This window comes from Rhamphochromis longiceps, linkage group LG3, assembly GCF_057381845.1.
Source record: "Rhamphochromis longiceps isolate RC_006_pf linkage group LG3, R_longiceps_female_GT1.1, whole genome shotgun sequence".
NCBI lineage: Eukaryota > Metazoa > Chordata > Actinopteri > Cichliformes > Cichlidae > Rhamphochromis > Rhamphochromis longiceps.
Window position 1 is genome coordinate 24,844,575 of NC_140559.1, and position 11,074 is coordinate 24,855,648.

The 11,074-nt window shown below is 40.1% G+C and overlaps 1 protein-coding gene across 1 annotated transcript; it reads right to left on the reverse strand.

Annotated features, from left to right (window-relative positions):
• Positions 1–4,143: 4,143 nt before the first annotated feature.
• LOC146673619 (putative E3 ubiquitin-protein ligase HERC4) lies at positions 4,144–10,871 on the reverse strand. Its single transcript, XM_085390510.1, has 11 exons — positions 10,750–10,871; positions 10,179–10,315; positions 9,735–9,949; positions 8,786–8,844; positions 8,638–8,703; positions 7,362–7,449; positions 7,055–7,269; positions 6,643–6,910; positions 6,344–6,498; positions 5,889–6,127; positions 4,144–4,635 (listed from the first exon to the last, which is right to left on the reverse strand). Exons 1-11 carry the CDS (start codon positions 10,869–10,871, stop codon positions 4,385–4,387), a joined length of 1,815 nt encoding a protein of 604 aa, XP_085246636.1. The 3' UTR covers positions 4,144–4,384.
• Between the last annotated feature and the right edge of the window lie 203 nt (positions 10,872–11,074).

Sequence of the window (11,074 nt, forward strand, 5' to 3'; positions counted from 1 at the left end):
TTTTTTCTTTTTTAAGTATATTTTATTAAAACCAAAAATAAAAATACAGTCTGTGTAAGTTAGGATTGTCAGTACTTGTCATAAATTCTATTACTAGCACCCTCACCATCCCCTGGAATTTTCTCATACCAAGAGCCTTATCAAGGCAATAGGAAAGGCCAAGAAACAAACACTTCAACATGCAAATACAGTAACAGTATAAAACTATATTAAATACATACAATTAATAATAAACAGATAAACTGAAGAAAGAGAAATAGGAAAGAAATGAATGTTAATGTTAAGTCTAATTGTTGAATGTCGCCATTGTGTTTCTTAAATTTGTATAGTCTTAGTTTAAGCAGTAGGATCAAAGCCATTCCTTTGATCCTGACCACCTCTCCAGCCACTCTGTGCTGGGGGAGGTTTTATTGTAGATACATCCTAACTTGAAGATCTGTTTGATGTTTGGTAGAGCTTCCTACCCTTTGTATGGTTTCACTGTGTTATCTTTGGTAAACCATACATTGGGTGTGGGGGAAGACTACCCTCTTTATGACCAAGGATGTTGTTCCTGCTTTTAGGTTTTATGACCCTTTGACCAACACACACACACACACACACACACACACACACACACACACACACACATTCTCACATAACACACACACACACACACATTCTCACACACACACACACACATTCTCACACACACACACACACTCAGTGTATACATTTACATACAGTGCCTTGTCTTTGTAACCAAAGGGGGGTTGCAAGGGGAGGTGTTTTGTAAACTATTGTTTGAAGTTTGTCAATAAAAGGCGGCAAGAGGAGGCCACCAGTGTGGTCATTTCAACGTGCTGGTCACAGACGAGAGGCCTCCCTTGCGCAAGAAATCGAACGTTGTTGCCTTGCTTTTCTTTCATGGGAATAAGTCTTAGATACAGCGGGGTCTGAGTTTAGACCCAACATTAATTGGTCCTTCGAAGCCGGAGTCCAAGAATTTCGCCGCACACTGAGGGGAGAGAGGACACGCCGCAGACTGTCGACAACCAGGCCGTTAGGACGCCTGACAAAGCCCTGGAGTGTTAAATTCGCGACCAGGCCGGTGGAATAGCGTCTGAACTCCCCTCGTGGACGGCGACTGACGGGATTCTAGGACTCTCCTGTGAACGAAACGCAACACAACGGTAAGCAATCAGAGAGCGTCTCTATAACCGTGTGAATGAATGTGGATCCTAGATACGCGTCACCGTGATTCTGCGTGAAACGTTTGAGTCCGGGGGTATGGCAAGCCATTAGTGCCAAAATTCGCCACTTTCCTAACCCGTTTGGTTAAGAAATGGCGTAAAAAACGCCGTTTAATTATTCAAAACGCCGAAAAAAACGGCGTTCTGTTCCGACAAACGCCGCTTTTTCCGCCGCTCGGATGGCGCCCTGAACGCACCATCCGAGTGACGTAAAAAGCGGCGTTCAAAGACAGACGGAAACGCCGTTTTTTACGCTACTCGGCACAAAACGCCGTTTTTATGCATCTTTGAACGGCGTTTTTTACGGCGTTCTCTGCCAGCTGTAACGGCGTTTAAAACGGCGTTTTATTGAAATTATGCAGGGCACCCCCCATGGTTCCCTCATCCAATTACTTTCAACTCATTTCACCCAATCAAAGAAGAGGAAGTGCAGACCACACTAATGCATCACCGATTCACCTTGCTGCTAAGTGATTGCCTATTCAGTACCAGTGCTTGTCACAGTATTCACTTGTATTATAATCCCACTATGCATTTTGATGTGTTTAAGGCATGATCGAGCAAACAAACGACAGAATACTTTTTCTGAAACCTTAACTGTGTTACCTGTTATGGCAGCTAACAGGTAATGAGCAGAGCTAGCTCTGCTCATTTCTGAGCTTCTTTCTTATTTTCCTCTTTACTTCTCTTAACCTTTAACTTATGTTTTAGCAATCAGATCCTGCCATCTTGCATTACCGCTTCGTGCTAGTTATGTTGACTTTTCTCTTCTTTTGTCTCCACTTTTTTCACCCGTGTTTGGACACTCGGCGCATGGCTCCTTTGTTTACATTAGGGATCAGCTGTTAGCGCTGCGCCCTGCAGCTGCGCTACCGGCAGACAGACCCTACATCCCCAGTGAGGGAAGAAACGGGGGTGATGTCTCCCGAGGACACCTCACACACCATCTCTCCTTCCTGTAATCACTTTAAATGTGAGATCGCTCCCTGATATGATTGAGGAGCTAATGACGCTAACCCGGTCACAGTGGCAGTATCCCGGCACTGCCCGGTACTCCCTCTGTGAGTAGGCTGCCCGGCTTCCAGCTGCTGCGGGCGGACAAGACGAGAGACAGCGGTGAGAGGAAAGGAGGGGGGCTGGCAGTGTTTGTTAAAGACGGTTGTGGTATCTCTGGGCACATCGCTGTGAAAGAACAACTCTGCAACACAGACATTGCGCTATTAGCCGTTAGCATCCGTGGAGGTAGCCTGTGACTCTCTGTGGTCCGCAGACTGCAAACGCAATCTCCGAGAGCTCTTCTTCTAATATCAGGGGACTTTAATCATGTCTCGCTGGACTCCACACTGCCCACCTTCACCCAGTATGTGACCTGCCCCACCGTAGGCAATAAAACATTGTACTTAATGTATGCCAATGAAAAAGTGGCATACAGTTCATCACCTCCCCCTGCCCAGGGAAGATCCGATCGTAACCGAGTGCGTCTTGTCCCTGTGTGCAGCCCTTACTGTGCAGGGAGCCACTAATCACCCACGCAGTGCAGAGATGGTCCGCGGAGGGCATATAAATAAATAATAAAAGCAAGTAAATGACAGTATGCTCTTTTTTCTTTTCGAAATAAGTGGAGACATTAACTTTGATCAAAATTCTTTCCCCCGCCATCTCCCTCCTAAGTGGTTAAACTGTCACACTGCTAGACTGCAACTGCACTCTTTGGTATTAACGTCTGTAATCCTGTAATTTCTGTGTAAAAGAATTAGATTGTGTATTATATTGTTAGTTTATACACCTGTGTGCGTGTGTATTTATGTATGTCCATACACATATATGGATTGTGTTTTACTTTTTTGTGCTTGAAAGACGCCCTCAAATGGAACCAAATTCCTTGTATGTGTTTGCGCATATACTTTTCCAATAAATGCGATTCTGATTGAGATATTTCCCTCTGTATGGCACACACGAGTAAATTAAGTAGAAAAAATGTCATGTGTATAGCCTCTTTTAAAATTGTTTGTTTTTAGGCTTGTAGAGATGACAGTAGGCAAGCAGACAAGTTTCCTGAGGTTGGGCTGAATGAACCTATAACACAGAGAAACCTAAACAAGCAGAAGGAACTTTAGCTAAATATATTTTCACGTACAGCCAAATGACTGTAATAAAGTAGGTAAGCCGTGACCATAGCAAAAGCAAAGCAATCACTGGATATACTGTCCAAATTGCTACACACTTTTTAAGCATCGTTCACCAACAAACTGAGTCTAACAAATCATTTTCTTTACTTTGGTAATTACAGTTATTGCCTTATGTATAAAATATAATTTTAATACCAGTGTTCATTATCTTGACGTGATTTTTTTTTTTTTTTACAAAAAAGCTTTACAGCCTCTTACATAATTCTACCACAATTACATAATTGATTTTTAACCAGGTTATAGTGAAAGGCCAGGTGTCAATCTCAGAGTTAACGCCGGAGCTTAAAGTCAGTTTGTTAAAACTGCTTTGTTCTTGAAACCAGTAAAATTAATTCGTAACTTTTAATTCTGAGTTGAGATTGATTCTTCAGTTCTTGGTTTGAGAACAGATGAGGGTAAATTCATTTAACCTTTTACCTTGACTTAAGCACATAATTGTACTACATAGCCCTCGTCAATGGAACCCAATACCAGTATTTGACAGTAACAGGTAAGCCTCAAATTTAATTTTTAAATAGACAAGACACCATGAGAACTGACATTACAATATTTTATTTTACAAAAGTCAGTGTCTTTTAGTTCAAAGTTTGTCTGGCATCTCTTGTACATCTTGAAAATAAAAAACAAAAACCACTCTATGCAGTGTACTATAATTGAACATAAACAATATTTCAAAAGAATATTTCTAGATGAATTGTCATTTGAACTATTTCCTGGAAACTTTCTGAACACCACTTATTTTGCATAGCTTGATGCATGAATACCCTAGTTGTCTTAACTGGACTATAAATATAACTATATACACAATGAACAGTCATTTGTAAAAACACTTTTAAAATGTAAAATCTTTAAGAAGCCTGAGTGCCAGGAGCAATCCCCTTTAAGAACATTTACAATAAGAACTTCATCCCAAAAGCCCACATGTTTTAACCACAGCTTCCCAGCATCAGTTCATGTATGCAGCTACACCTTTCCAAATCCCAGGGATCCTTTTAAGGCATCATTCATAAGATCTTTGAATTGATCTTCATCTGCAACACCTCTTGGGAGATACAGGGATAAGCTGCACGTTGATGTGTACGGGATACGCCGCATCCCTGACTCCTGATCGTAGAAGTCGATGTTGCAGGACTGTGGGAACCCCAGTGGTGGAAGTAAGTCAGCCCCAGTTATAAAGACGAGGAGCTCTTCAAATGTGTGGTCCACCTCTCGCTCTGTTAAAATACATACAAGTGTTAAATAAGGTGCAATGTATAGATTTATAATCAGTTACACTGACTGCATAGTAGAACAGTTGCGTTAATGACTATTTTGGAGTCAAAAACAGGTTGTTAGGCAAAACAATTATTGCAAAGCATTGCATTAAAAAAAAAAAAAATTACTCAAAGCAATCCTGCCCTGCTAAGACAGGAAATTAATTTTGTCCTCCGAGTCAGACCTACTGTATATGTCAAGGACTGTTTATGCAATGTGTATTTTTTTTTTAAGAAGTTATTCATTCTGTCCTTGCAAGAGTACATTGGCTTTCTAGTGATGTCACATTTGCGTGGGTGTTGTCATTGCACCACTCGATTACTCTAAGACACTAATATACAGGAGGTTTCGTTATAGTCAACGTAATACCTGAAGGTTCTTCTAGTTAGGCAGTGCATCTAATTAACAAATGACCTTTGTCTCAAAGGGAGACAAGTTTCAAATTGTGTTATTCTATCTTAAACACTGCAAAAACACTGGGGGTGATCGTGGCTCAAGAGTCTTGAGTCTTGTAATCGGAAGGTTGCCGGTTCGAGCCCCGGCTCGGACAGTCTTGGTCGTTGTGTCCTTGGGCGAGACACTTCACCCGTTGCCTACTGGTGGTGGTCAGAGGGCCCGGTGGCGCCAGTGCCCGGCAGCCTCGCCTCTGTCAGTGTGGCTGTGGCTACAATGTAGCTGCCATCACCAGTGTGTGAATGTGTGGATGACTGCTTTAGTAAAGCGCTATACAAATACAGGCCATTTACCATTTACTTAATTCTCAGATGTGCTAATACAATTGAATCATAAATTTTACCATATTTTAAATACAAGTATGTAATATAACTATTTAATATTTTAGTGTTAGAAGTTTTCGGTCATGTAATAAAATTAATGTTTTACCAGAAATCACAATGAAAATCAAATTACATCCTATCAGTCTAAACAAGCAAGATCTGGTAGAGATGACAGAGGATAAAAGAAATAATCTTCCAAAAATATTTGTTGTAGGTGGTTTCCTTTCAAATACCTCACCTAAAAAGGTAAAATAATCAAAAAATTCCTCATCTGCTCTAAGAAGGGGTGGATTTTGCAAAGTTCTAAGGTTTTATTGCACCCAAGTGTTGTTTCGATTTAGTTGTCTGTATTTTGTATTGTGGACACTGTATTTAACATGAAATGCCTGAAGCAATTCAAACAGAAACAAGACATGTGTTGTATTCTATGTACTCACCCTGAATGGCCATAAGCCACCATTCCCACTGAAAGATGGTTGCTTCCTCTTCCTCACGTCTGTTACTTCCAGCTGGACTCCATCCAATGGTGAAGAGATCCTGGAAGCTGTTCCTTGTAAGTTTATTTCCTGCATTTGTAAATACAGGAAGGAACTGCTTCCAGCATCTCTTCACCATTTGCCAGAACCGACCACATGAGTCCATACCGGCAACAAACTGCTGAATCATGCTGGCAACCCTGTTGACCACAGATTGTACTCTCAATTCATACAACATAGCAAAATTGTGAAACAAAACAAAAAGTTTTGTCAATTTAAACACCACCTTAACTGCAATACAGATATAAACTCAGCAGATTGATGATTTGTTTAAGTGTTAACTATTAGGGGGGAACACAATGGGAAGACGAGCACTGACCAGGAAAGTACTTTGTAATTTTCTAACAAATCCTCACCTGTGAAACGCAAAATGAGATACAATCTCGCCCCTTATCCTCTTAACATCAAGTAGTGTGGCAGTGTAGATGTCAGGGATACCACAGCCTGCAATCCAGTCCCCAAGGTGACTTTTCAAGTCTGCCAGGTCTTCTGGGGTGCTGCAGCTGGAAACCTTGAAAATTAGGCACCTCCATAAATACATACGTTTAAAGCATTCACTAAGTGTACTTACATTTTGAGACGTTCCACTGATGAGTTAAGCTATGCATTGTGTTTCACTGAATTTAATTACACCTCAGCATGCACACAGTTTTACCTTTTCTATGTTCTGTTTGATGTCTTCGTCCATGAAGACCTCTACATCGAAGTCATCAAGAGATGTCTTCTGGCCACACATCATACAGAACAGGTGTCTGTTGATACACCGTGGCCCTGGCCCATTGTGTGCTATCGACCAAGCAATCAGTTTACCAGCCGTATAAAACTTGTTGCTTGACAGCAACTGCTGGCTATAGCTGAACAACAGACTGCCAGGCTTCCCCTCAAAAATCCCTTGGGAATTCTGAGTTTCGACCATAAGTAATCTGCAGGAAAAGATAGTAGTAAAAAAAAAAAAAAAAAAAAAAAAAAAAAAAAAAAATTGAGTCAAATTGTGATTTCATCTTTGCAACAACAAAAAACACATTCACGCATTCTATTATTGTGTGGGAGAGATGGGAATGGGTTACCGAAAAAATTCCCGCCTTGGGCCTCCATAATCATCGGCCATTTCACCAACAAATTCAATATTTGGCAATTTATGCCAGGCAAAATATGACTTGGAAAGTGCCATGCAGGCACTATGTAGGATTTTCCTACGTCGGGCTATTATTGCACAATAATTGCTGGTGTCAAGATGCGTTTCCTGGAAATCTTTCAACACAGTCGCAAGGTCCATCTCGTCCTGAAGAAGGGGGGGGGGGGGGGAGAGAGAAGGGTCATGACTACATGAAACACATACACAGCAGTTCTGGCAGTGTTGTTCATGAGACATACATGCGAGTCATTTTGTTCAGGGGAAGCCAGGACAGCCTCATCCAGGTCTGATACTTCTGACTCTGCAGAGTCGATGTAAAACTCTTCCCTAAACAGAACAAATGCATTTGATTTTTTTAATATCATGTATACATACTGAAATGGAATGACTCATCTGATAAAAGAATCTGATTTCACATTCTTTTACTGTATAGATACAGGCACTTAAAATGGCCATGTGGTCCTTGATTGCATCTGTTGGAGCCATTTGTATTTTAACAAATTTCAAAATATTAAAATATAAAGTTTGTTGTTAGTTTACTTCTATTTCTGGGTTATTTTTTTATTTGTAGGTTAATGCTCACTTCATTGTTTTGTTGTTTATCTTATCAAGTCAGCCAGGAAGAATTTCAGGGCTATTTTTGATAACTTAAGAGACTGGTATAAGACCAGCATGCACTGAGATGGGCCTTTTGTTTTGTTTGTTTTTTAATTTGAGAGACAAGCAGCATGAAGGAACAAAAATGGATCTTGTTATTGGTTGCCAAAATGGATCAATAAACTATAAAATGCAACTTTCAAGTTTTGACAGTGCAGTTTTCCTGCGCACAAAAGATTATCACAGGCCAGCAGTGTCTTTTTTTCCTTTTTTTGTGAAACATAAGGAACTGCCCATTTACTGGGAATAGTTTGGGTGATTTGTAGTTCCAAGTGTCTGAATGGTCAGGCTGACTAAAGTGTTATCGATGCATTTTCAGCAATTAAAAATACCAATATCATGACATCAACAAATCTGAAAAACATGAAAAAGCAAAACAGAAACCGAATGAGGCAATTAAACCATTGGTCTATATTCAGAGCACATAAATGTTATCAGTTCAATACATGCAACCTTTCAAATTTTAATATTCGCTGGTCTCACCCCGTATATTGTACTTATTGAGTGTCTATTTACCTATGGTGTGTGCTTTATAAGTTCCAGTTTACACTTAAGTTTTGGCATGTTATTCAACAACTACCACTTGCCTGTTAACCTCTGGTTCCTGGAGACCATGCCTACTAGAATGAGCTGTATGGTTTTCATGCAGACCACTGCAAAGGAATAGCAGAAATATTTCATAGCAGGAAGAGGACCCCAATGCAGATATTTATTGATCTAGACTACACAAAATGATCCAAGTTATAATAATGATATAATTAGTTTGTACCAAACTAGTTTTTACCAAAAAAATAAATGAAATTGTGCAATAGTTTAAGATTAAAATTCCAACTCATAAACAAACAGAGTGCCATTTACCTGATAACCTCTGGCTCCTGTACATTGTGCCTGCTATGGTCAGGTGTCTCGGTGTCATGCAGCACACTGCAATATGGTAAATATTGTTGATGAGAGGGTGTAATGCATTTACAGTGCTACAGTCCAAAGGCAGTTGTCAAAGACTTACATTGCCATCTCAGACTGCACAACTTCTCCACCAGTTGAGTCCTCATTGGCTTCTGTAATCTAAAACACCAGATTATAAAAAATATAAACGAAATGGAACAACAAATGACAAACAAGAACAGAGGACAACGCGCCAACTGGCAGGGAAACACACAAGGCTTAAATACATACTGAGGTGATTAGGGAATGTGAAACAGGAGGAGAGCACAGCTGGGACTCATCAGACATGACGAGGCAAAACTCAACACATTGACATAGTACACAGACTTTCAAAGTAAAACAGGAAACTGAACAGACGTGGACTAACCTAGGGGATACGGTGACAGAACAAGAGACACACTGACAGAGACGACTGTATACTAACAGAACACAGAACCACGACCTAAGAAGGAGAACACAAGAAATGCCCAGGACCTAGGAAGTTAGGAATACTAGCGACAGAAATCAAACCCAAGAGAATCAAAACACATCATGAAATCAAAGCTAACTAATACAAACAGAAAAACACCGAGTCCACAGACTCAGGACCGTGACACTTTGGGTAGGTAGAACTTAGGATAACTGAGGCGGAAAAAAAAAATAAATAAATAAAGGAAAGGTTAAGGACATTAACAAAAGACAATGAAAAAGCCAGAACCCAGGAAACTAAGATTACAAGAACAAAATGACCCTAACCCTAAAATACTGTTAGACCACAGTTGAAGCTTGCTCTACTGCATTTCTGTTATTAACAGTGAATCAATTGGCGGGGCATTATTTAAGCATAGCCATCTGGCATAGTGATCAGATGAATGTCTCAAATCCTTTGGGGAAAATCACAGCATTTATTATTCTGAGCAGTAACATGTTAAAGATGTCTTATACAATACTAGGGTGACTGGAGCGCCACTGAGTTACAGTAATAGTGACAATTATGCCATATCAGCCACCCGAGTGGAACATTTGAATACCTTTGGACGGATATAAAGATTGGAGCGACCCAGTAGGTTTCTTGCTCTAATTTCTTGGGGCGTCTCCTCTTCAAGAGGAAGAATGAGCCGCTGTCCATTCACTTTGCATAGATCGAACTGCAAGGGTATGTCTGCAATATTGTCCCGTAGTGCCTGCCTGAATTCAGCTGCATTTAGGTTTACAGGAACGACCACCCGAGTAGCAGGAGTGGCATCTGTAATCAAATTTAAACCAAATTAGCTTTCCCTAAAAACGGAAAAGGGTAAATTGTCCCATTGTAGTGTCTCAACATCAACTTATTGGTGCAAGGAAATAAAGATTACAAAGGTGCTAAAAATCTAATGCCAAATTCTACAATTTGTAAACAACTGACACCATGATGTAATTCTCATTTTTCAAACCCATCACTCCAAATAATTAATATTAATATAAATATTGATTACCCCTATGAGATCGGTAGTGTGTCAGTGTGGGATTCCTTAGTACTGACACCTTAAACGTTAACTGGCGATGTCTGGTTCTCCCGCCTCTTGGTCTGCGCACTGGCCCACCTCCGTGCTGTTGGCGGAAAACTCCAAAGCTATCATTAGACCATGAGATAATTTTAGTGAAACTAATCACACAGAGACACCCCCCCAAGAAAAAAAAGAAAAGAAAAAAAAACCACCCAACACACTCAGAGTAAGGAATGAGTGTTCAATCGGTGTTTATTGCATGCATTTTTCGATTGTCTCGCAAATTAAATGCTCCCTGAAAATATGGGATATGCTACATTTATAAACTAAAATCTTTATGCATAAATGCACATAACAGGGATTAAAATGACTGTCATTTGAAGTCGTCAATCTAGGATAGACATTTATGATTACAGAATTTGTTGTTGAATTGTAACAGATAATTAGTAAACGAGCCATTTATTATTTAAAAATGTAAAAGTTATTTCCTTTTGCAAAAACAAAAAAGGCGCAAAGCTAAAAGCTTGCCAATAGAGTAACCACCACCAAAGCATTTCACCTTTGTAGAAGAGATGTCCCCTCTTCACTGTCATCTTGATTCAGTAGCCGGTTAAATTGGGCATTCATTCTGTCTCTGATATCAGTGACTCTCCGTCGAAATGCAGCGCTCCGTTCGGACATGACTGTTCCCAAAAAGTCCGCCAAAAGGCTTGGCAGAAATATATATATATAGCATCCCTAAAATTCAAAGTACGGCGGGAGAAGGTACATTGTTTGTGATTGGATAAGCAAGACTGAAGGTTGTGTTTTTTTTTTTAATCCACCCCTTACCACAACCTGTGATCAGAATTTGTGTTAACCAATCACAGTCAACCTCATATTTG